The sequence below is a fragment of the Crocuta crocuta genome, unplaced genomic scaffold (genome assembly GCF_008692635.1).
Source record: "Crocuta crocuta isolate KB4526 unplaced genomic scaffold, BGI_CrCroc_1.0 scaffold16, whole genome shotgun sequence".
Lineage (NCBI taxonomy): Eukaryota > Metazoa > Chordata > Mammalia > Carnivora > Hyaenidae > Crocuta > Crocuta crocuta.
In genome coordinates, this window is record NW_027531893.1 from 14,503,416 (window position 1) to 14,529,898 (window position 26,483).

General features: G+C 44.2%; 1 protein-coding gene across 2 annotated transcripts in view; it reads left to right on the forward strand.

The window, feature by feature from the left end:
* Window positions 1-26,483, forward strand: part of TMC5 (transmembrane channel like 5) — a 49,593-nt gene that overhangs the window by 16,668 nt on the left and 6,442 nt on the right. For both annotated transcript variants that reach the window (XM_077773334.1, XM_077773335.1), the window contains 13 exons: window positions 581-668; window positions 1,348-1,596; window positions 3,711-3,862; window positions 5,522-5,666; window positions 6,633-6,788; window positions 10,034-10,185; window positions 12,519-12,597; window positions 13,478-13,575; window positions 15,451-15,546; window positions 19,049-19,124; window positions 19,314-19,447; window positions 21,919-22,092; window positions 25,228-25,306. In XM_077773334.1, coding sequence (XP_077629460.1) covers window positions 581-668; window positions 1,348-1,596; window positions 3,711-3,862; window positions 5,522-5,666; window positions 6,633-6,788; window positions 10,034-10,185; window positions 12,519-12,597; window positions 13,478-13,575; window positions 15,451-15,546; window positions 19,049-19,124; window positions 19,314-19,447; window positions 21,919-22,092; window positions 25,228-25,306 — 1,678 coding nt within the window. The remainder of the gene's footprint in view (window positions 1-580; window positions 669-1,347; window positions 1,597-3,710; window positions 3,863-5,521; window positions 5,667-6,632; window positions 6,789-10,033; window positions 10,186-12,518; window positions 12,598-13,477; window positions 13,576-15,450; window positions 15,547-19,048; window positions 19,125-19,313; window positions 19,448-21,918; window positions 22,093-25,227; window positions 25,307-26,483) is intronic.

The window sequence follows — 26,483 nt, forward strand, 5'->3', positions numbered from 1 at the left end:
AACCTCTCTCCCCTACAGTTCTGACAACTACAAATGTCTCCAGACATTGAGAAATTGTTCCTTGGGGGGCAAAATCTCCCTAGGTGGAGAATCACTCAAGGGTGGTGACTTATAGGACCCTTCCCCCTCCCCCTGCAACAATTATCACTCATACCCTCCTCCCTTCCCCCTCCTCTTTCCATTCTATCCATCCTGGCCTCCTTGGGGGACTCATGTTGGCTGTTCCCTATACCATGGAATAATCCCTTATCCATACAACTAACTCCTCCCCTCCTTCAAGACTTTGCTCAAATGTCCTGCTCTTTCAAATTATAACACAATCCCCATCCCAGCATTTCCCATCTCCTTACCTTGCTCTGTTTTCCTTTTTCTTTCCCATTGTACAAATCACTTTGATTTATTGTTTATTGTCTTCCTCTTCCAACTAGGATGTCTGCTCCATGAGGCAGGGAAATCATTCTCTTTATCTCACTACTCAGCTCATGCCTAGCACACCACAGACATTCAGTAAATATTTGGGGAATGAAACGATTACAGCATTTGTATCTCTCCTTCTTCTTCTTCTGTATCTTCCCCACAGGAAGATGGTTGACAAAGAGAAAAGTAAGGAATCCAGCCGTATCCTTGAACTCAACTGCTGTGCTCAGTGTCTGAACTCCATTTCACGGGTAAGAGGTCTTTATTGCAGTCAACAAAATGGGCATGCTACAAAGATAAAAACAGGGAGGTTGCAGAGTGGGATGAAAAGTATCCAAGGGGAAGAGGAATCAAACTTCAGGGCTGTTTTATTGAAAACCATAGAAATTGGGTCAGTCTAGGTGCAGAGAAACCAGATGGGCATACAGAGGTCTAAGAGGTTGCTGAGTTATTTAGACAGTATAGCTATTGTGAGTGTCACTTTTTAAAAAATTAAAAAAAATTTTTTTAATATATTTTATTTTGAGAGACAGAGACAGAGTGTGCGCTGGGGAAGGGCAGAGAGAGAGGGAGACACAGAATCAGAAGCAGTCTCCGGGCTCTGAGCTGTCAGCACAGAGCCCGACGCAGGGCTCAAACCCATAGCCTATGAGATTGTGACCTTTGCCAAAGTCGGACACTCAACCCACTGAGCCACCCAGGCGCCACTGTGAGTGTCACTTTCAACAGCAAACCTGGGGAGGTAATAATAGTACTCACCTGGAAGAGTCGTCTGGCGGATTAAATGAGATAACATTTGCAAACACGCTTAGCGCGTGCCTGGCATATTGTAATGCTCTAGAAACAGTGGCCATTTTTGCTATTACGAGACCTGCTCCATAGGTGTTTGTTGAGTGAATGTCTACCACATGCTCTGTGCTCCTACCCCAGGCGTACCGGAGGTCTAAGAACAACCTGTCAGAACTGCTCAGTTACATCAGTCTGTGGCACAAGACGTTCAAGGTCATCGGAGGCAAGTTTGGAACCAGTGTCCTCTCCTATTTTAACTTTCTGAGGTGGCTTTTGAAGTTCAACATTTTCTCGTTCATTGTGACCTTCAGCTTCATCATCATCCCTCAGTTTACTGTACTTGAAAAGAACACCCTCCAATTTACTGGATTGGAATTTTTCACTGGGGCGGTAAGTTCTCCCTTTCCCCCAACCTGGAAACCCACCACCTCAGAAACCCCCAGGCACCCCAATCCACAGTATTCTTTTTATTTTTTATTTTATATTTTTCTTTTTCTTTTTTTTTCCACAGTATTCTTTTTAACAGCAACCATAATTTATTTACCCATCTCCCTATTGAGACTTAGAGCCCCTGCCTTGTGAGTTTACCTTCTAGAAGAGATTTCTGCCATTGGGATTCTGTAGACCAGAGACTGACAAACTATAGCTGGGGCCACATCTGGCCTGCCTCCTATTTTTGTACAGCCAATGAACTAAGATTGATTTCTACATTTTTAAATGGTTGAAAAAAATCAAAACAGGGATAACATTTTGTGAAACATGAAAATTATATGTGAAATTCAAATGTGTGTCCATAAATAAAGTCCTTTTAGAACACAGTCACATCCATTCATTTAGGTGTCTGTGATGCCTTCCTGCTACGTGGCCAAGTGGAGTTGTTGCTATAGCTACCAAGCCAGATATTTCCTACCTAGCTCTTCACAGAGAAAAATTGCTGACTCTTGAAGTACAATGTTGAAAATCAGGTTCTTCTACTTATCTTTTAAAATTTCCTTTTCTTTTAAGAATTCTTCCTTGGGGGGGCGCCTGGGTGGCTTAGTTGGTTAAGCATCTGACTTTCGCTCAGGTCATGATCTCGCGGTTTGTGGGNTCCTCATTGTTATATATATATTTAATTTAATTAATTTATTTTTTAGGGGCACCTGCGTGGCTCAGTCGGTTAAGTGTCCAACATCGGTTCAGGTCATGATCTCATAGTTCGTGAGTTCGAGCTTCATGTCGAGCTCTGTGCTGACAGTTTAGAGCCTGGAACCTGCTTCGGATTCTGTGTCTCCCTCTCTCTCTGATCCTCCCCTGCTCAAACCATCTCTCTCTCTCTCTCAAAAATAAAAATAAACGTTAACATTTTTTTAAATTTATTTTTTAAAGTTTATTTATTTTGAGATAGAGCACAAGCATGTGAGGAACAGAGAGAGAGAGGGGGGGAGAGAGAGAGAATCCCAAGCAGGCTCCACACTGTCAACACAGAGCTAGACAAGAGGCTTGAACCCCTAAACCATGAGATTGTGACCTGAGCTGAGATGAAGAGTTGGATGCTTAACTAACTGGGCCCCCCAGGTGCCCTGATACATATTTTTTATATTTGTATATATATAACATTTTGTTATGAAAATGTTCAAATGTACAGGAAATAAAGAGTAGTACATGAACACTCATATGCCCACTATGTAGGTTTCTAAATTGTTAACATTTTGCCACATTGTTTTATCTTATTATTTTTTGGAAGCATTTTGCAGTAAATTACAGATATTAGGATATTTTACTCCAAATCTCTTCAACATGCATCTTTGCAAAATAAGGACACTTTCTGCAGTTATCACACCTAGCAAAATTAAAAATTAATATCTTCTAAAATCCAGACCATATTCAAATCTTCCTGGTTGTTCCCCAAATGTCTTTCCTAGCCTGCTTCTTCAGACCAGGATCCAATTAAAGCCCACACTTTGCCTTCAGTTGCTTTTTCTCTGAATTCTCAATTAATCTAGAATGATCTCTATCTCCAGACACAGCCTCCTTTTTTCTTGACATTGGCCTGTTGTAGAAATTGCAGGCCAGTTGTCATACAGACCCCAATGTCCTGCCTCTGGAATCATTTGATTGTTTCTTTATGGTGTCTCTCTGACTTGTTCCTCTCACCCTTATTTCCTGTAAATTGCAACTTAGACCTAAGGGCTTGATTTCTTTCGTATCGAACATGTTTGACCATAATACTTAACAGATGACTGGCTGTCCTGGTTTTAGTCATGCTTTGCTTGGTCCCTGGGTTCAGGTGGTGACAGCTGGGTCCCTCTATTGTAAGGAGGGTTTGAGAGTCCTTGCCCAACTCGAAGAGCCTAGTAGTAAACCGTCTACATTCTCAGTGACCTTGGGTGACATTTCCCTGTAAGCAAAATGTCAAAACTGACTGATGCAAGTTTCTTGCCGATAGAAAAGGTGAAGTGTGCTGACCATAGTCTTGTTTTCTCCAGAGACCCACCTGACCTGGGCTTTATTGTCCCTTTCAGGGTTATTTTCGGGACACAGTGATGTATTACGGCTTTTACACGAATTCTACGATCCAACACGGGAGCAGCGGAGCATCCTACAACATGCAGCTGGCCTACATCTTCACAGTCGGAGCGTGTCTGATCATCTGTTTTTTCAGTTTGCTATTCAGGTAGGGAGTGTCTGCCTTCCTCGATCCTAAGCTCCTTTTGGATTTAGGTAAAATTCAAGAGAGTCAAAAGTTCCCCAGGAAGCAATTTCTCTGCAGTTTTGACTTTCTATTGCTGTCTGATCATTCCTGTTTTATAACACGAACTCTAAGTTTGGATAAAGAAGGGAGGTTTTTGTGTGCTTTCAAGGAAATTGGTCAGTCTGAAAATAGAGATGGAGGGACCCAACTAGGTATATGGAAGGAAAGGCATGGATGGAAAACTGTCCCTTTGACAGATGTTCAACCTTTGTATTCGTTTACTAGGTTTTCCATAACAATGTGCCACAGACTGGGTGGCCCAAACAACAGAAATGTATTTTCTCAAGTTCTGGAGGCTAGAAGTGTAAGATCAAGGTCCTGGCAGGGTTGGTTTCTTCCAAGGCCTCCCTCCGGGGCTTGTAGATGCCTGCCTTCTCACTGTGTCCTAGTAGGGCCTTCCCTCGGTGCATGTCTGAGTCCTAATCTCTTCTTGTAGAGATTCCAGGCATATTGCCTGAGGGCCCACCTCGCTGCCCTCATTTTAACTTAATTACCTCTGTAAAGATCCTATTTCCAACTACCATTGCTTTCTGAAGGTTAGGGGGTTAAGGGTTGGGGTCTCAGCATATGAGTTTTTAGCGTATATAGTTCAGCCTATAACAACCTCACTGCCAGCACAATAATTCAAAGTAATATGAGATTTCGTTTTGTCCTATCAAACTAGGAAACAAATTTTGGAAAGATATTTCCTCAGCATTTTTTACATGCCAGGCTTAGTGCTGAGTGCTTCCTGGGCTGATTTCACTGAGTCCTGCTGACATCTCCATGCTATTAGCACCTGCCTTTATCAAGTGCTTATTGTTCTGACCGCTACATTGACTTGTGGTTGGCTGAACAATTCCCCCGGCCTCCCAAAGATGTCCATGGCCTAATCCCCAGAACCCATGAATATCTTACGTTAAATGGCAAAAGGGACTTTGTGGATGTGACTGAGATAAGGATCTTAAAATGGACCAGTTAATCATAAGGGTCCTTATAAGTGAGAGGAGGGAAGGCCAAAGTCAGAGAGAATGGAAGACGCGGCTCTCCTGGCTTTGAAGACTGGAGGGACCATCAGCCAAGGAATGCGGGCAGCCTCTAGCAGCTGGAAAAGGCAGGGAAACAGATTTCCCCCTAAAGTATCTGGAAGCAACACAGCTCTGCTGACATCTTGATTTTAGAAACATTTCCTGATTTCTGACTTCCAGGAAGAGAATAAATAAGTATGTGTTGTTTTAAACCACCTAAGGTTGGGACAGTTTGGTACAGCAGCTAGAGGAAACTAATACAACTCTCATAAAGGCTCTGTGCATGGATACTATTATTATCCCCATTATATAGATGTGGAAACTGAGGCTTATAGCAGTTGAAAGAACAAAGATCCCCCAGCTGGAAATCCAGGATTATAAGCCAGACCTATGAGATCCTGAAGCCAGTGCTCTTAACCATTATGTTGTGATTGCACTGTCCCAGTAGAACCTGGGGCTGAGTGTTCCATGTCACCTGTCACTGTTAATGGTAGGACACCCCTTTGCTTCATTCCTGCACTCCCCAGTGCCTGTTTCAATAACGCTTGAGTATTTTGGTTTCTGCCTTCCCTAGCATGGCCAGGTATTTCCGGAACAACTTCATTAACCCCCACATCTACTCCAGAGGGATCACTAAGCTTATTTTCTGCTGGGACTTCACCATCACTCATGAAAAAGCTGTCAAGCTGAAACAGAAGAATCTCAGCACGGAGATAAGGGTAAGGCAAGCTTGCTTTGCACAACACCTTCCCACAGCTGAGTTCCTTCAGTATGTCTGTAACTTTTCTTTCTTTTTTTTTTTTAATTAAAAAATGTTTATTATTTATGAAAGAGAGAGAACATATGTGAGCTGGGGAGGGACAGACAAAGAGGGAGACACAGAATCTGTAGCAGGCTCCAGGCTCTGAGCTGTCGGCACAGAGCTTGATGCGAAGCTCGAATCCACAAACCATAAGAACATGACCTGAGTCAAAATTGGACGCTTAACCGACTGAGCCACCCAGGGGCCCTATATCTAGAGACGTTTTGATTGTCACAGTTAGGGGGAGGATGCTACTGGACGTTGCTAAACATCCTGAAGTGCACGGGACAGTTGTCACAATACGGAATTACTGGCTGAAAATGCTAAAAATGCTGAGGTTGAGAAACCCTGGTTTATAGAAAAAAACTTACTGAAAAGACAGAAAAGGAGAGAGAGAGAGAAAACCACAAACAAAAATACCCACCCGCAGACTCTTAAATACAGAGGACAAACTGGATGCTGCTAGAGGGGACATGGGTGGAAGGATGGGTGAAATCGGGGGGAAAAAAAGAGGGAGAAGAATTTGTAAGCAAAGAAGCTTTGACAGAAGGTTTGAAGACGTTAACCTCCTTGGTGTAGATTCCCAGCCTTATGCTTCCAACAAGAGTTCAATGACCTCGCAGTGCTCTCCTCAAGAGCACAGTCCCAATCTGTTGGTCTCTGTTTCTCTAAGATGGAAAAGTTGATTGACTCGGTGACGGGGGTTCTTGGTCCACTTGAGGTTTCCCCATGGGTCTCTCATAATCCGCGTCCATCATGCCCCTGTCTCTCTCCTGTGCATCTGGGGTGGGTTGTGTCCCAGAGTGGTAGATATTCCCCTGCACAGTCTTTGCTAACAGGTCATAGGGTACTGAGGGCCAACCTGACTTCCCTGTGTTTATAGGAAAACCTGTCAGAAATCCGTCAGGAGAATGTCAAGTTAACGCTCAATCAGCAGCTGATCCATGTGTCGGCCCACTTGGCAGCCTGGGTCATCTCTACCGGAGTGGCCGTTGCCTGCTGCACAGCTGTTTATTACCTGGCCGAGAACAACTCAGAGGTAACCAGAGGGGCAGGGGCGGCGGGGGCCAGGGCACAAAACCAGATGAAGGGTGAGATCCTGGAGGGGAGGGAGGTGTGGAGCTGCTCCTGGAACCAGACTCTGTGGCGGGCAGCCTGGCATCGGCTGGAAGCTTGTGAAAAAAAATGCAGAATCTTGGGTCCCTGCCTTGGCTCACGGCCTCAGAATCCGCATCCTGACATCATCCCCTGGTGATGTGTATGCACACCTCAGAGTGAGAAGCTCTGGGCTCGTGGAGAGATGAGAACTTTGTGCCGCAGACCTGGGATTAAGTTTTGCTTTCTTCCTTTATTATTATATCCCTAACACCTCCCACTGCCCCTGGCACTGAGTAGATGCTCCAAGTGTTGTGATCTGATGGACTTTGATGAGCCAGTTAACCTTGCTGAGCCCTGGACTCCTCACTTGCAAAACAGGAACGATCGTACCTGGCTTTGCAGGTGTGTGGTCAGGACTAGAGAAAAGTTATGTGAAGAGTCTACTCGTGCCCAGTATCGTGACTAATAAAGGAATGTTAGCTTGTTTTTTTAAACATTTTTTATTTTTATTTTTTTGCAAATGATATAAACTCTGAGGCTAATTAGCTGGGGAGTCTGGGCAAAGTACTGTTTTTCTGTAAGTTTCAGGTTTTTCCCTGAGAAAATGGAGCTGATTGTAGTCAGTTTGCCAACCTCTAGAATTGTGGTATGGGTTGGTCGGATTATTTCACTTTCTTCTTTTTTTGTTTTTAAATTTTTTGTTTGTTTTTTATTTATTTTTGAGACAGAGAGAGACAGAGCATGAGTGGGGGAGGGGCAGAGAGAGAGGAAGATACAGAATCTGAAACAGGCTCCAGGCTGTGAGCTGTCAGCACAGAACCCGATGCGGGGCTCAAACCCATGAACTGTGAGATCATGACCTAAGCCGAAGTCAGATGCCTAACCGACTGAGCCACCCAGGCGCCCCTATTTCACTTTCTTTAATCACTTCCTATTACCCTCAATATAAATTTATCCTCCATGACACGATTGACAGAACTTGTATGATTGGACCCCTGCCCACATCTCTAGCTGCAACACGCCACAACTACCCATTTCCTACACTAGCAACACTAAATGGTGTGTCTACAGTTCCCTGAACACACCATGCTTTTCCTTATATCTGGGTGGGAAAACATGCAGTTCGTTCTCTACCCCACCTGCCCTAATGTCCTTATCTGGCAAACTCCTCTCCCTCCTCCAGACCTCAGCGTGGTGCCATTTCCTCAGCAAATTTTCTCTCACCCCCACCACCCTCACTAGACTGTGTTGGGCGCTCCTGACTCTTCAGGCTTTCCCTGTGCTCTTGTCATGTGTAATATTGAAAATACCTGTTTATGCATCTGTGTCTTCAAAAGGTAGTAGCCAGGCTCCGGGCCCAATATCTGGTACATAGTAGGTGCGCAACCAAATGGATGAAAAAGTAAAGGAGAAGCCAGCAAGAAAATGGGTGTGGGATTACATAAAACTAGGCTTGCCATTAAGCATATTAGGGTGTGCCCTCAAAGAGGGGAAATTAAGTCTCGGTGCTTAAGGGCCAGGCACTGCCTGCCTAGGGTGGAAACTGTGACCAAGCAGCTGTGGGAGTGAAGAAGCCTCCTGAGATGCTTCTTCACCTGGAAGGGTGAAGTGAAGGGGGGCAGCTAAGGAGGCGAGGAGGCAGAGGTGGAGCCTGTTGTCTAGACATCTGCTCTGTGCAGGCGGGAGCCACCCTTTGTACAGCTCTAGGGGTCACATGCATTGGCAACTGTACTCTCCTGTGAATGCCGTCTCGCCTGTGTTGTTGAGGGACCAGACCTGGCCTTATTTGGTTTTGTTTAATTCTTTTATTTTTATTTATTTATTTATTAATTTTAATGTTTGTTTATTTATGAGAGAGCACAAGCAGGGGAGGGGCAGAGAGAAGGGGACAGAGGATCTGAAGCAGACTCTGCGCTGACAGGCTGACAGCAGCGAGCCCAACGTGGGGCTCGAGCTCACAAACACGAGATCATGACCTGAGCTGAAGTCCGATGCTCAAACGACTGAGCCACCCAGGCACCCCAATTCTTTTATTTATTTAATTTTTTACTTATGGCATCAACTGAGAGACAGAGAGAGAATGTGTGCTTACATGTACATGAACAGGGGATGGGCAGAGAGAAAGGGAGAGAGAATCCCAGGCAGTCTCCTCACTGTCAGTGCAGACTCCGACTCGGAGCTTGATCTTGATCTCCTGAAGCATGAGATCATGACCTGAACCAAAATCAAGAGTTGGAAGCTTAATCGACTGAGCCACCCAGATGCCTCTCATTTAATTCTTGCAATGACTCTAGGGGTTACATGGGAATCTCCCCTTTACACAGACAGGAAAAGAGGCTCAGGGAAGCTATGTATCTGGCTTCAGACCTTACAGCTTACAAGCATGGGGGAAGGGACAATATTTGAACCCACGTTACCCTGGCTACAAAAACACTTACAAAGGTGCAGGTTCTGAAACTACCCAGAGATAAAGGGAGGCAGGGTCAGGCCTAGGAGTAAGGGACGGGGCAGTGTGAGACAGAAGACAAATCCACCAGAATCCCTCACTCCAAGGATGCCTGAGAGAGGGTGGCCTCCACCCCACTTGACACCAAACACCAGGGTGTTGCATCTGCATGAAGTATGAGGTGCTTCTCTGGACCTCATACAAAGATGTGCCATGGGCTCTCAGAGGCTCCCTTTCCCCGAATTCAGCACCCAAGGAAAGCCTGGTGAAAATGAACAAGGCCACGCAGGATAAAGGCTCTATCCCCTTATCCTGTAGCTTCAGCAGATTCAAGCTTTTGCTCCAGCAGCCGGGAAGTACATTCTCATTGCCGCAGACCTCTTGCTAAGGACAGTACAGTCACAGAATGGCTGTTTTGAGTTCAGGCCCCTGAATCAGACGGACTTGGTTCCAATCTGCCACTTCCTAGCTGGGTGGCCCTGGGCAAGCATGTTTGCCTCTCCGAGCCTCTTCCATTTGCCAGTCAGTCTATTAATACCCACCTGCTGGGCTGTGGCGAGGATTAAATGCGATCATGTGGGTAATGGGCACAGGCTAAGTGCTCAATAACCGGTAGCTTAATAGTTAACCCCAGAGGAGCTACCACTGGGGTTTCCCCATCATGGAGGGTCTTCTGCGTGAGGCAGAGAGGAGTTCTGAGCACACTTGGCATCTCGATTCTCTCCCTGCATCCCTTGCAGTTCCTGAAGAACCACCAGAACCCTGGAGCCGTGCTGTTACTGCCTTTCCTTGTGTCCTGCATCAACCTGGCAGTGCCACGCCTCTACTCCATGTTCAGGCTGGTGGAGCGGTATGAGACACCGAGGCGCGAAGTCTACATCCTCCTCATCCGGTAGGTGTGTCTGCCACACCCAACACCTGCCTCCATTTCCCTAGAGGGAAGTGAGGTGGGAGCTCAAGTACCAAAGTTCTGTTTTCTAGAAAGGATTTCAAGAATAAAGTGTGTTTGTCTGGGGTGGGTTAATAAAATCCAAAATGCTCTCAGATGTACAATTAAGTACATCATAGCCTTTTGCTCAGAGTAATGGCTTACCTTTCCCAATTGCTATTGGCCTGAGGATTTTCATGGTTTTTCTCAGTTATGAGATGTACAGATATGCATGTTGTATACTGCAGAAGGGTGACTGGCTGGTGAGTTGTGTAGGGACTGGAATTCATCTGGTGTTTGCATTAGTCAAGCTGTGAGCCTTGTTAGCCATTGCCTCAGCTGGGAGAAAGAGGTACATTAAAAAAAATTTTTTTTTAATGTTTATTTATTTTTGAGAGAGAGACAGAGACAGAGCACCAGTGGGGAGGGGCAGAGGGAGAGAGAGAGAGACACAGAATAGGAAGCAGGCTCCAGGCTCTGAGCTGTCAGCACAGAACCCGACACAGGGCTTGAACTCGTGAACTGCAAGATCATGACCTGAGCTGAAGTTAGACGCTTAACCGACTGAGCCACCCACGTGCCCCAAAAGGTACATTTTTGTCATTCAGACACACACATAGAGGAAGAGGGAGTGCTTTTGGCAATTTGTTGACTGGGAGAGGGTAACTTTTTGTGCTAGAGGTGACCCCAAGGTTTCAATAAAGCATAAAATGACCCAAATTTTGTCCTTCTTGCTCCTTCCTGGCTAGTTCCCTGGCCAGTTCCTGGTTATGGTGGTGTTTATGACAACAGATCTGTGCAATGCAGACTGAGTTTCTTTACTGATCAGTGCCAGAGCCCTTGCCTTCATGGCCTCAGAGATCTGCCTCCTGGCCAGCTGTCCAACCTCATTTGGAGAATTTGGTTGGAGAGGTAGTTAGCCATGTATGCTCGGTGGGCCATTCTGAACCAATCACTTTGCTCTCTGTATTTTTCTGATCACTAAAGAGGTTAACTGTCTTTTAATATACATCAACCCTTTGTACTGCTTCAACAAAATATTCAAAATCTTGTCTGCATGAGGAGAAAATGGGAAATCTCAGAAATACACAGTTCTTTTCTATCTGAGATGAGATATTTTTCAGCTTAGAAGAGTGTGTTTTCAAGTTTAACCCAGAGCTATGCTGCAATAAAGGTCTACTAACACGTTCATCCAGTAGACAGTGAGGGTCTACTGCAGGCTGGGCACTGGGCAAGAGATTGAGCATCTGGCACTGAAAAAGACAGATCTCGTCTCCTTCCCCTGTGGAACTTCAGAGTCAACACAATGGTTCTCAACCTTCAGCATACATCAGAATTATCTGAAGGGGTTTCTTGATCCTGTCCCCAGGGTTTCTGATTCAGTAGGTCTAGGATGAGGCCTGAAATGTTATCTTTCTAGCAAGTTTACAGACGAGGCTGATGCTGCTGGCTTGGAGGACACACTTTGAGAACCCCTGGTCTAGTGGCACACAGTTTGTGATGCACCAGAGCTGAAGCCCTATTAAAACCAGCAGGTACTGACTTTGGCAAAGTGACCAGGTTTAAGAGATGGTCCTCAGTTTCTGTTTTTGTCATGCCCCTCACAAGTGTGCCCTTGGACAAGTTGTTTCATTTCTGAGCTTCAGTTTCCTCATCAATAAGATAGACATAAAATTACTATCTACCTGATGACAGAATTGTAGAGATTAAGAATGGCAAAGTGTAAAGATTAAGGTGATTCAGTGAAATTCTTAGCACAGTGTAGTGTCCAGGTCAGCACCCAATCAAAAGTTTGTACATTTACTATTATTACAATGAGAAGTGAAATTGGATAGTTTGGAGATGCACTGAAAGAGGGTATACCAGTTGAAATATCAGTTAGGTTATGCTGCAGTAACAAACATCCCCTATCACCCTAATCTCAGTGGCTTGGAACACAAAGATTTCGTTCTTGCTCATACTGTGTGTCCATGGTGGCTGGCAGGTGGTTTCAGTCATGTCATTCGTGCAGGGATCCAGGCTGAGAGATGCAATCATCTCCAATGTTTCTGATGGCCATTCCAGAGGGAAAACAGTGAGTTCCAGGGAGTCTCACTGGCATTTCAGTGCCCCAGCCTTGAGTGACACACATCAGTTCTGCTAACAAATCGCTAGCCAGAACTAGCCATAATGGCCCCAGTCAAACCACACAGGAGCAGAAATTTTAGTCCTACCATGTGACTAAAAGGAATTATTAGCAAACAGTCTAATGTCTGTCATGGAAGATAATGATAGTTGTTTTCTCTTCTGTTATTTAGAAACATCTTTCTGAAAATATCAATCATTGGAATTCTTTGCTACTATTGGCTCAACATTGTGGCCCAGGCTGGTGAAGAGGTGAGATTTCTGAGCTGTTTTGCCTTGAGTTAGTTTCTTAACCTTTGAATACCAGGGAGGAAGTGAGTTTCTGTTTTTCAGAGTTTCTACTCATGATCTTAGAGTAGAAATCTTGTTATTCTTCCTTCCTTCCTTCCATCCATCCATCCATCCATCCATCCATCCATCTATCCATCCATCCACTCATCCTGCCCATCCATCCATCCATTCGTCCACTCATCCTGCCCGCCCATCCATCCATCCATCCATCCATCCATCCATCCATCCATCCACTCATCCTGCCCATCCATCCATCCATCCATCCTTGAGCTGTGTACTCAAACCATCACTCTCCTTGTTCAACCAAATCTAAAAGCTAAAAGTCCATCAGCTCATTGCACTGACTTTCTGCGGAGGTAATTGACACCAGTTTCATGAACTGACTAATTCAGCCTTCCAGTTTATGCCAGCCTGCTAAACCTGTAGCCCACTTTCTTAGTCAAGCAGATATTAATGGGTTTTCATAAGGTTAATAAGCCAAGAGTGAAGGCATGGATGCCTTCTGCTAACCCTGGCTGATAAATGGGATCTAGAAGGCATAGGATGGGAATGAAAAGTTTTAAGATGAGAGATAGTGAGAAGGGAAAGTTTGGGGTACATGTGAAGGTCAAGCCTTAATGGGGGAAGACATCACAGAAAGGGAATAAACACCCTTGAAAACAAAATCAACAAACTAATGGTGCGTTTCTGCCCAGAGTGGGGCCTGCTTTTCTGGACGTACAAGGACACAGTCAAACTGGCCACCAACCATGTCCTAATGAGTGCAGGGTGCCAGGAACAGATGGCCACTGAGCAGACGCAACAGCTTCTTCCCACATCCTGACTCTTGTTTACCTTCCAGTGTTGGGAAACCCTCATTGGCCAGGAAATCTACCGACTCCTTCTGATGGATTTTGTGTTCTCTTTAGCTGATTCCTTCCTGGGGGAATTCCTGAGGAGGTAAATATTTATCAGCCTTGAGTCATTAGTACCTGTTGTTGGAACCAGAGCCAGAGTCTTGGCTGGGCAGGAAGTATGGGTATCCTTTATACTTAATATAGTTAGTATATAAGCGTCCCTTATATACTTAAAGTATGCACTGTTACAAGTCTGCCTGTTGCTCTTGGGAGGTTGCTTTCTTCTTCTGAATTAACCAAAATTTCACTTAGTTCTGATAGTCCTGTTTCCAAGTTCATTTGGTTCAGCTAACCCTTTACAAACTTCTCTTGAGAAAAAAGAAATTACTGGATGTGAAACCCAGAAAGTGAAAGTCTTTGAGAGCTTTCCACCATAGATCATTTTAATTCTAGTGTATATTCTTCCAGATGTTTCTGTGCACATACTGCTTTGTGTGTGGGACTGTATTACATAATTTCAAAGATAAAAATTGGGTCACGCTGAAAATCATTGTGGAATTCGTTCTTATTAATCTTACCACGATTCTATGGCATCTTTCCAGGATGGTACCTATAGATTTATCTCATGAGCCATTTAATTGAATTTGATTCATGTGCTAATTGTTATTTTAGACACGAGGTATACAGAATTGAGGCAGTGTTATCATTGGCCCATATATAGTCCTCTTCTATTGATTTATTCACTTATTTGTTAATAATATGATGAGCATCTCATTCCTTACAGACATGTACATATTTCTGTGAGCTGCCCCGGTGTTAAGATGGCATAACACAATAATGGTCCTTTCCTCAGTGGGTAGGTTGCGTGCCCCATTTCCACACTCATTCTGCCCAAACTCACTTTTATTACAGCCTCTGTCCAAGATCCAGACGTAAAGGTTAGGAGGTTTTTTGTTTTGTTTTTGTGTTTTTGATGGCATTTTTTTATTAGCATCCTCTCTGTATGAAGAATTCAAAGTGGCCCCGAGTTTCCTCGGAATAAATGGAGATCTTGGTTTCCTCATATGGATTTAGAAAATAGGGAAACACTATTAATCCAATAGCAGTAACCAAACATGGAAAAATTCTCAGTTTATTGGGGTTTGGAGGTGCTAAGTTACCTTGTCCCTGAAAAAAAGGATTAACAAGCAAAGAATGAGAATAGGTAGGATAATATTAATAATGGTCTCAAATAATGTCTATTGTTAACTTATAATTCACTGTCTATTTAGATAATATGTGGGATAACTTAAATACTGGTCTCTAGAATTTAAAAAAATTTCTTTTATGTTTTATTTATTTCTGAGAGAGAGAGACAGCGTGAGCAGGGGAGGGTTAGAGAGAGAGGGAGACACAGAATCTGAAATAGGCTCCAGGCTCTGAGCTAGCTGTCAGCCCAGAGCCCGACGTGGGACTCAAACCCACGAACCGTGAGATCATGACCTGAGCTGAAGTCAGACGCTTAACTGACTGAGCTACCCAGGCGCCCCTAGAATTTTTTAAAAAATCTTTATTTTGAGAAAGAGAGAGAGAGCACACGTGCAAGTGGGGAAGGGGCAGGGAGAGAGGGAGAGAGAGAATCCCAAGCAGGCTCCGCACTGTCAGCACAGACCCCAACACCAGACTCTTACTCACGAACTGTGAGATCACCACTTAAGCTGAAATCAAGAGTTGAATGCTCAACAAACTGAGGCTCCTGGGCGCCCCTGAAATATTTTAAAACCACTTCAGCATCTCTATTTGAATGTATTGTGTTAGTTTTCCCTCAATTCCTTCAATTCTTTCTTCAAAAATACACTTATACTTGGAACTTTTCAAAACTTTGCAAGAACTTATGACTTTATTCCAAACTGATGATGCTCTATTTTGTTGATTATGGGGAATATTTTGAAGGAGAAGGTTGATGGCTTGGGTACTAAACTTAGTGATGTTTTCACAGACTCATTGGAATGCAGTTTCCAACGAGCCTTGGTTTACAGGAGTTTGACATCGCCAGGAATGTCCTAGAACTGATCTATGCACAAACTCTGGTGTGGTAAGTTTTGAGAATCTTCAGACTGACTCAGAAATATTTTACAAGTGGGGATATTGTGGCTGTTTGTTACCCTTATGAGCACCTTTTAAAAACTGTAGTAGGAAGAGGGGGCGCCTGGGTGGCTCAGTTGGTTGGGTGTCTGACTTCAGCTCAGGTCATGATCTCATGGTTCATGAGTTCAAGCCCTGCGTCAGGCTCTGTGCTGACAACTCAGAGCCTGGAGCCTGCTTCCAATTCTGTGTCTCCCTCTCTCTCTGCTCCTCACCTGCTCACACTCTGTCTCTCTCTCTGTCTCAAAAATAAATAAACATTAAAAAATTTTTTTAATTGTGGTAGGAGCATGTCTAATATTGTGTTTATCATCTTAACCATTTCTAAATGTACAGTTCAATAGTATTGAATATGTTCACATAGCTGTGCCACAGATCTCCAGAACTCTTTTCATCTTGCAAAACTGAAACTCCATACCCATTAAACAAGAACTTCCCATTTTACCCTCTTCCAGTCCCTGGCAACCAGCATTCTATTTTCTGTGTTTAGGAGTTTGACTGCTCTAGATACTTTATGTAAGTGGAATCATACAGAATTTGTCTTTTTGTGACTGGCTTATTTCACTTAGCATAATGTTCTTCAGGTTCAAATGTATTGTAGCATTTATCAGCACTTCCTTCCTTTTTAAGGTTGAATAATATTCTACTGTATGGATATACTACATGGTTATCCATTCACCCATGGGTGGACATTTGGCTTGCTTCTCCCTGTCGCTTATTGTGAATCATGCTGCTATGATTCTGGGTGTGCAAATATCTCTCTGAGACCCTGCTTTCAATTCTTTTTTTTTTTTTTTATGTTTATTTTTTAGAGAGGGAAACAGAGGCAGAGTGCTAGTGGGAGCAGGGTAGAGAGAAGGGGAGACACAGAATCCAAAGCAAGCTCCAGGCTCTGAGCTGTCAGCACAGATCCCGATGTGGGGCTCAAACTTGTAAACCACGAGATCATGACCCGAGCCAAAGTCAGACGCTTAACCAATTAAGCCGCCCAGGTGCCCCCTCAGTTCTTTTGGACATATACCCAGGAGTCGAATTGCTGAATCATACTTATGAGCACTCTTAAGTTTTTTGTTTTTTAATAAATGATGTGCAGAAATCAGCTGATGTGGTAATAACAATACGGCTCCATTTATTGAGTGCTTACCTTGGCCAGGTTTCTGAGCCCTAGAAACCAAGCCCTTATTGTTGACCATTGATGAAGGTTCCAAAGGGAAATGTTAGCAGGGGGAAAAGTTACAATCAGATAGGGCCATTATTACTTCTGGGCCTTTACGGTTTGTGTTAATAAATTGTAAATAAGCACAACTGAAAAGACCTATATCTTTTCCTTTCTCCATGGAAGTTATAGATTTAATTCCCTTGTGGGTTTTAGGAGAATATTGCCTTTGATGATGAGCTTTAAGAGAAGATAACAGAGTGACAGGAAGGGAGTGTATGTTAGGGACAATGGTAAAGATGAGTTGAGGTAAGTGTTTTCCAAACTTGTGCCTTTTGCACACTAGCCTACCTGTTTTTTGGCTTATCTACATATCACTTGTACTAGTTTTTACTTAATATTATCTTTTATATAGTTTGCCTCTTTTTTTTTAACTTAAATACATTTTTATTTATTTATTTATTTTAATGTTTATTTTTGAGAGAGAAATGTAGAGACGAGAAGAGAGAGAGAGAGAGAGAGAGAGAGAATCCCAAGCAGGCTCTATGCTGTCAGCATGGAGCCCAGTGTGGGACTCAAACCCATAAACCTTGCGATCATGACCTGAGCTGAAACTGAGAGTCAGACACTTAACTGTCTGAGCCAGCCAGGTGTCCCTACATACATTTTTAAAGGACTCTTTGAGGCGCCTGGTTGCTCAGTTGGTAAAGCATCTGACTTCGGCTCAGGTCATGATCTCGCCATTCCCGAATTGGAGCCCCATATCAGGCTCTGTGCTGACAGCTCAGAGCTTGGAGCCTGCTTCAGATTCTGTGTCTCCTTCTTTCTCTGCCCCTCCCCTGTTCATGCTGTTCCTCTCTCTCTCAAAAATAAACACTAAAAAAAAAATATTTTTTTAAAGGACTCTTTAATTTACAACCAGAAATGGATAATCAGCATCATTGGAGAGAAACTGCAAGTAACTTAAAAAATAAAACAAAACCGGGGACACCTGGCTGGCTCAGTTGGTAGAGCATCTGACTCTTGATCTCTCTTAATCTTGGAGTCGTGATTTTGAGCCCCATTTTGGGTGTAGAGATTACTTCAAGAAAAATGTTGGTCACTTTAAAAAAATACAATAAGGGGTATCTGGTTGGCTCAGTGGGTTGAGCCCGTGACTCTTGGTTTCAGCTCAGGTCATGATCTCACTGTTCTGTGGTTCTGATCCCCAAGTTGGGCTTTTGGCTCATAGCATCTCTGGAGCCTGCTTGGGATTCTCTCTCTTTCCCTGTCTCTCTCTGTCCCTCCCCCACTCACCCTGTCTCTGTGTCTCTCAAAATAAATAAATAAACTTAAAAAAATTAGAAAAATAAAAAATAAAATAAAATAAAACCAAGCCAATCACCAACAGTCATTAAATTCTAACTGGATGCTCCTGTCTGCCAAGGCTCTCAGTTTAAAGCTTACTGCCCCCCTCCCACCTTTCTTTTGGGAAAAAGGGAGGTTGGCAAGTATTAGGGCCACCGAAGTGAGATTTTCTTCTCTCAACACTCAGCAGCATTGGGGAAGATTGAGAGGGAATGCCCTTCCCATTTCTAACTCAGTGCAGTTTAATGCCTGTCCTCGCAGGACCTCAGACCTTCCTGAATGCCGTGTAGGAAGGAGGGGACATGTCCCACATCTGGACACCTAGGTTAGGGCTTGCTGAAGGCCATTTGGTGGTGTGTGGGTGGTGCTTTCTGCAAAATGTCTTTTCCAAAGCTGGGAAGGGAGCTGCTGAGGATGCCGGGTGTGGTGGGAAGTTCCCGGTCGGCAGTGAGAGAGCACGGCTCCCTCTGAATTAGTGCTAGGGATGCCCTGACAAACGCCACAGACTGGGTGGCTTAGATGAAGAAGTTTATTTTCTCACAGTTATGGAGACTACAGGTCCAAGATCAAGGTGTTCGTAGTTGGTTTCTTCCAGACCTCTGTCCTCGGCCTGTGGGATGGCACCTTCTCCAGCCTCTTCACATGGTCCCTCTGTGTGTACCTGTCTAATCTCTTCTTTTAAGGATACCAGTTAGATTGCATTAGGTTCCACCCTAGGGACCTTCTTTTACCTTAATTACCTCTTTAAAGGCGCCTTCTCTAAATAGTCACATTCCAAGGTACTAGGGGGTTAGTATTTCAACATATGCATTCTGGAGAAGCACAGTTCAGCCCGGAACACTCTCTTTCCCTTCCCACCACACCCATACCTGCCCTCATCCCCCCCCCCCCCAACTCTCATTCTTCATGTCTCCTGTGACTTTTGACACTCACCCTTTCTCCCTCATAGGATTGGAACCTTCTTCTGCCCTCTGCTGCCCTTTATCCAAATGATTACTCTTTTCATCATGTTTTACGTCAAAAACGTGAGTCAGCCTGAAGGTGGAGCTAGTTAGCTTCTCTCAGTCTTATGTGGCCCAGTGGCGGTTGGAACTGAGTGGGGGCTGGTGGGGAGTGGTCCCGGGAAAGGTTATCAGGAAGCCAGTGCCTGGCTGGGGTCCCTCCAGCCTGCCCCTCTGGCCACAGATGGGAGCTGGCTGCTTCTCTCTTTTCAGATCAGCCTGATGATGAATTTCCAGCCTCCAAGCAAAGCCTGGCGAGCCTCACAGATGATGACCTTCTTCATCTTCTTGCTCTTTTTCCCATCCTTCACTGGGGTCCTGTGCACCCTGGCCATCACCATCTGGAGGTAGGAAACTGTGGCTTTGTGGTAAGGTCTTAGAGATGGGGTGGGTGAGTGTTTTAAAGTGTAGGTTTTGCAACTCCTGGGTGGTTAAGTCGGTAGAGCATCAGACTCTTGATCTCAGGGTTATGAGTTCAAGCCCTACGTTGGGTGTATAGCCTACTTTAAAGTAAATAAATAAAATGTAGGTTTTATTTTTTTTATTTATTTTTATTTATTTTTTTAATGTTTATTTATTTTTGAGAGAGAGACAGCACAAACAGGGGAGGGGCAGAGAAAGAGGGGGACACAAAATCTGAAACCGGCTCCAGGCTCTGAGCTGTCAGCAGAGAGCCTGATGTGGGGCTTGAACTCACAAACCATGAGATCATGACCTGAGCCAAAGTCGAACGCTTAACCGATGGAGCCACCCAGTCCTCCCTATAGGTTTTATTATTATTAAGGCTTGGTGAGGCCAACAGATCAGGAGATGAATCTCATTGGAACGATGGTTTGTTATATACTCAGATCCCAGTAGAAATGGGGGTGGGAGTGGGGATGCACACCACAGGGGGCCACATGAGGAAATCCCAGGATTGGTCAGGACACAGAGAGAGTAAGGAGAAAATGTGGGCAAGAGCCTTTATTGTGGTTTCCCTGGGAAGGAAAGGGTGAGAGGATAGGCAGGTTTACGATTGGCTTGTTTGAACAATTTCAGTGGGTTTGAGCTATATAGGGGCTGTCTGGATTTATCTGGTTACCTGGCCCTGTGGGGGGCAGGGCAGGGGGAGACTGATCCTGAGTGTGAAAGCCTGATGGAGGAGGTGGTAGGTGGGATGTGGGCTCTGGATTGGTTGGTTTGCATGTGAAAGACGTACTAAGTAGGGTAGCTCCTGGGAGGGGCCCTCTGTCCAGGGTCTGTAAGGTCCCAGATGTCAAACATCAGAGTAAGAAGACATGCTTAGTGCAGTATTTACCCCAAGTCCCCTTGGTAACCAGCAGACACAACAACCCAAGCAGGGAACATGTTTCAGTTCGGTCACCACCCATCAGGTGATGCTAGGATTTCCTCACTTCCTGGAGGCTAGCAGTCTCCCAGCATGGGGATTGAACTTCCACTAAATGAACCACAATGACATGTCTGGGCTGGTTCCCTTCTAGCTCTCCAACCTCACCCCTCTTTGGCTCTATCTTCCTTCATCCTCATGACTCTTGCTCCGTTCCTGGCACCCTGTGAGCCTCTCCCAACACAAGGCGGAGTCCTGTATGTGTGTCCCCACTCCCTCTGCCTGGTGGCCTTCTGTCCTCTGCTCTGAATCTCAGCTCAGAAGTCATCCTCAAGATCTAACCTTCATGACCATGCTTGCCTACTGTCTTTTCCACTTGTCTCTCTCGGGGCAGTTTCTTTTCTTCTTTCCATTGTTCACAGTCAGAAATGCCTTCACTTGAAGGCATTAATCATTAGCTCATTAGTTGTCCATTTTTCTTACTAAAATATAAACCCAGGAGGACAGAGACCATGTCTGTCTTGTTTGCTATGGAATCCCCAGGGTTTAGTATCTAGCATAGCACCTAGAACAGGTGAAATAAACTTTTATAGGAAGAAAGAAAGAAAGAAAGAAAGAAAGAAAGAAAGAAAGAAAGAAAGAAAGAAAGAAAGAAAGAAAGAAAGAAAGGAAGGAAGGAAGGAAGGAAGGAAGAAAAAAGGAAGAAAGAAAGAAAAAAGGAAGAAAGGAAGAAAGAGGGAAAAAAAGAGTTGATTTTTTTAAGTTTATTTATTTTGACAGAGAGAGAGCAAGTGGGGGAAGGGCAGAGAGAGAGAGAGAGAGAATCCCAGACAGACTGTCAGTACAGAGCCTGATGTGGGACTCGAACTCATGAACCATAACATCATGACCTGAGTCAAAGTTGGACGCTTAACCAGCGACTCAGGCACCCCAGGAGTTGATTTTTAGGATGCAGATGGAAGTGGAACCATCAGGAACTCAAGTGGGTTCAGGGCTGACTACTCTGTTTTATGGTGTTTTTGCTTCTCTCTTTTTTCTCTCTTCCTAATCAGTTCCTAGCTCCCCTCTAGTTTCTGCTAATTCATAACATCTGACTACACATGGCCATCATTGCCACAACCTCAGCTTCCATAGATTGCAGGGTCCCTTCTTCATGTCTTAGTTCAAGTTCCCAAGAAAAAGAATCTGATCACCCAGTTCATTTCTTCAAGCTGGGATACCACAGAGTTTACTGCCGCCCTTTGGATTGGCTCCCATTAGCTCAGGTGATAGAACCCCGTCTGGGAGCTGATCCTCGGAGTGGCGGTCACATGTACAAAACCTACCTGCTGAGGCCGTGAGGGAGAGGGCTTCCTTGGGAGGGAGGGTAAGGGTACAGCAGGCAGACATTGCTGGTTTCGGGTCCAGACCCCAGAAAGGACGGTCTGATTCTAGAACAAGCTATACCTGAGATTTGTGCTACGGATGTTTTTCTGTCCCTCGTTTTACCAGATTGAAACCTTCAGCTGATTGTGGCCCGTTTCGAGGTCTGCCCTTCTTCATTCACTCCATCTACAGTTGGATTGATATCCTGGGTAAAAGGCCCAGCTACCTGTGGGTTGTTTGGATCTACCGGAACCTCATCGGGAGCGTGCACTTCTTTTTCATCCTCACACTCATTGTGTTGTAAGTGGAGCGCTTTGGGAAACTGGTGGGGGAGAACATGTCGTTAACAGGCTGTGAGGATAGTCTGGGGACTGCTTGCCAGGAAAACAAAGGGCTACGGTGTGGCTCAGTGGCCTGGATGCTCCTGACTTTGCCCGTGAATTTTTAAAAAAGTCACTCACTATCATCTTGTCTCAGGTTTTTTTGTTTTTGTTTTTTGTGAGGGTTTTTTTTTTTTTTGCCTGTTTTACGAAGAAAGCAATACCTGCTGTGTCCCCTGTTAAGAAACAACATGAAAACAAAATGAAAATTTGGATTTGAGAATGCTTAGGAAAATTATGTGTGTGATTCTTTCTGAGATTGTCGTTATGTTCAAATGGGTCGGGCATTGTTCATATGCAGGATAGCAGTCTTCCATTTTCAAATAAAAACAATTGATTTCTGGTCTTGCCACCACCAGGGGTGGGTGCCAGATATCAGGAGGGGACTCCATGGTACTCTTTGGCTTTCTGTCTTTTACTCCTCTACACCTTAAAAGATGCCGGAGTCATATATGTGACTCTAATTTTAATGAGCTATGTGAATTGCTACATCAAGAATTTAAAGCATTCGGATCTACAGGTTTCACAATGGGGTGGAAATGTGGTTCTCGGTAAGCTCAGCTTCAAGTTGGATGTGCTGGGTATACTGCAACAGGAATGGAAATTACCATTCACTTTTCTTTTTTTTCTTTTTTTAAAATGTTTATTTTTGAGGGAGAGAGTATGGTGGGGGAGGGGCAGAGAGAGGAAGACACAGATCAGAAACAGGTCCAGGTTGTCAGCACAGAGCCCATCAGGGGGCTCAAACTCAGGAGTTGCAAGATCATGACCGGAGCTGAAGTCGGATGCTTAACCAAATGAGCCATCTAGGCTCCCTACCACTGACTTTTCTAGGTGGACATAATCATGAGTTGACGATCCATGTACCATGGACAACACTGGGTTCAGAACCAGTGGTTATTACCATCACTGCAAAGGATTACATTTTGAAACTTAAAGATGGGGTATAGTAGTCTCCATGCCCAACACGGGGCTTGAACTTAAGATCCTGAGATCAAGATGTGAGCTGACATCAAGAGTCAGAGGCTTGACTGACTGAGCCACCCAGGTGCCCCTAAATCATCCTATATTATTTTATTTTTATTTTTTAAATTTTTAAAAAATGTTTTATTTATTTCTGAGAGNATCCTATTTTAAAAAGATACTTTGAGTTACATATTAACCCACTGGGCTCATCTTTTTTTCCTTTTATGAAGTTTTTGATTCCAAGCCTTTTTTATCCAATTTAACTGATGTAGTTTCTGGAAGTAAGTATGTTCCATATGAGAATTTATGTCATATTCATTCTGTATTCCTTTTTAAAAAAATTTTTTTAAGTGTTTTTATTTATTTGTGTGTGAGAGAGAGAGATAGCAGGGGAGGGTCAGAGAGAGAGGGAGACACAAAATCTGAAGCAGGCTCCAGGCTCCGAGCTAGCTGTCAGCACAGAGCCTGAAGCAGGGCTCAAACCCATGAACTGCGAGATCATGACCTGAGCTGAAGTCGGACGCTTAATTAACTGAGCCACCCTGGCGCCCCTCATTCTGTATTCCTATGAGAATTTATTTTGTAAACTTAAATACATGGGAGATTGATTTAGAAGTCTGTGATATAGTTATATTACAACAAAGTTTTATTTTACATTTATATTTGGTAATACTTGAATGCTTCTTAATCATCATCTGTTCCTGGAATTTAATTTTTGAAAACGAGTCTGGACTTGATTATACCACCAATGGAGTGCTCCATATTAAAAGAGAAAAAAACTAGGGGCGCCCAGGTGGCTCAGTCGTTTTAATGTCTGGCTTCCGATTTCAGCTCTGGCTTCTGATTTCAGCTCATGTCATGATCCCAGGGTTGTGGGATGGGACTCGCGTTGGGCTCGGCGCTGACAGTGTGGAGCCTGCTTGAGATTCTCTCTTCCTCTCTCTCTGCCCCTTCTCTGCTCTCATGTTCTCTCTCAAAATAAATGAACATTAAAGAAAGAAAAAAATTAAAACAAAACAACCGATTTGTGACTTCTTGTGAAAAAAGAGATCTGCTCGGCCTGGGTTCCTTTTCCTGCATGAATAGTTCATTGACGAATGTCAGGCCCTCTCTAGAAGCCTGGCCCTGGTGGCATTGGCGATTGCTAAGTTCTCACAGAGAGAACACGGCTCAGAAGCACACACTAGTGGAATCAATTGATATTGCTTATGGAGCAACTTTTCGGTTTTACAGATGGAAGTGGTGAGACAGAGATGGGCTGACTTGCACAGACAGGCTCCAGGCTGCACAGCCTGTGAGTGACAGAGGGGCTGGAACCTGGGTCTCCTCGCTCCCGGCCGTGCCCTCCCTTCCCTATGCTGGTTTGTCACTGGCCTATTTAAAATGCTGAGCTCACCTGGTGCCTTGTTCCATCAAACTTCTAATTCACTGGGGAGTTTGTTGGCAACTCGGAATCTCAGGCCCTACCCCAGACCTACAGAATCCCAGAACCTGCATGTTGACAGACTCCCAGGAAATTTATATCAAATTGCAGTTTGAATGGCACTGTCCAGATTCACAAACTCTGGCTGCACATGAGAATCATGTATACTTTTAAAAAATACTGTTGGGACACTTGAGTGGCTTAGTCGGTTGAGCATCTGACTCTTGATGTTGGCTCAGGTCATGATCTCATGGTTTGTGGGTTAGAGCCCTACGATGGGCTCTGCGCTGACAGCTCAGAGCCTGGTTGAGATTCTCTCTCTGCCTCTCTCTCTCTCTGCCCCTCCCCCAAGCTCTCTCTCTCTCAAAATAAATAAACATAAAAAAAAAAATACTGTTGTCTGGCTCCATGCCCAGAGGTGCTCAGTTAATCTGAGGAGAGGCCATGAAATGAGTCTTTCTTCCTTCTTTCACGTGATGTCACGTGCTGCCAGGTTACTCGGATGTATTGAGCCTGTGATTCATCCAGACACAAGTTTTCAGGAAAACTGTTGGGAGAAAATCCACTTGCAAGAGAATATCTCAGTTCCTTTCAGACCAGTTGGAATTTGGGGCCTACAAAATATCGGCAAAAGTGTTTGTCATTTTTTCTTTTCTTCTCTTCCAGAATCATCACCTACCTTTACTGGCAGATCACAGAGGGAAGGAAGGTTATGATCCGATTGCTCCATGAACAGATTATCAATGTGAGTCCTGTTAGCACCTGTTACTCTCCTCCCACTTTTCTTTTTTCTTTCTTTTTTTTTTTTTTTAATTTTTAATGTTTTATTTATTTCTGAGAGAGAGACAGCGTGAGCAGGGGAGGTTCAGGGAGAGAAGGAGACACAGAATCTGAAGCAGGCTCCAGGCTCCGAGCTGGCTGTCAGCACAGAGCCCCACGTGGGGCTCGAACCCATGAATCTTGAGATCATGACCTGAGCCGAAGTCGGACGCTTAACCGACTGAGCCACCTAGGCGCCCCTACTCCCACTTTTCTGAAAACAATTTAAAATGCACACTTGCAGATATACTCCCAAATAGAATAGTACAATGAACTTACACCTGCCTACCACCCAGCACCAACTACCATCAACATTTGTATACTCTTGGGGGCACCTGGGTGGCTCGGTCGGTTGAGAGTCTGACTTGGTTTCAGTTCAGGTCATGATCTCACAGTTTGAGAGATCGAGCCCCTAGTTGGGCTTGGAGCTGACAGCACAGAGCCTGCTTGGGATTCTCTCTCTCCCTCTCTCTCTGCCCCTATACTGTCGGTCCCTCTTTAGAAGCCTGGCTCTGATGGCGTTGGCCATTGCTAAGTCCTCAAAGCACAGCTCAGAAGCACATTCTCTCTCTCTCTCTCTTTCTCAAAAATAAATAAACAAGCTTAAGAATTTTTTGTATATTCTTATTTTATCTATACTAACCCATCACTGCAAATATCTGGATTATTTTAAAGCAAATCCTAGACTTTATATCATTTTATTTGTAAAAACTTCTATGTGCCTGAGAAATAAAGATTTTTAAAAAACATAACCATAATACCATCATCATGCCTAAAAGAAAAGTTGATAATTCCTTACTGTTATCTCACACACAATCAAAGGTGAATTTTCCCCAACTGCCACATGAAGTATCTTTTTATAGTTGGGTTGTTCAAATCAGGGTCTGAGAAAGTGCCACATGTTGCATTTGGTCGATGTCTCTTGTTTCCTTTCATCTATAATTGTTCACCCCTCCCTTCTTCTTTTGCCATTTATTGTTGAAGAAACCAGGTCATTTGTCTTGTAATAGTTCTCACGTTCTGGATTTATTTGATTTGCAACCTTGTGATGGTGTTTAGTATGTTCTTTTTCTTTTATTTCCTGTACCCTGGTGATGAGATTT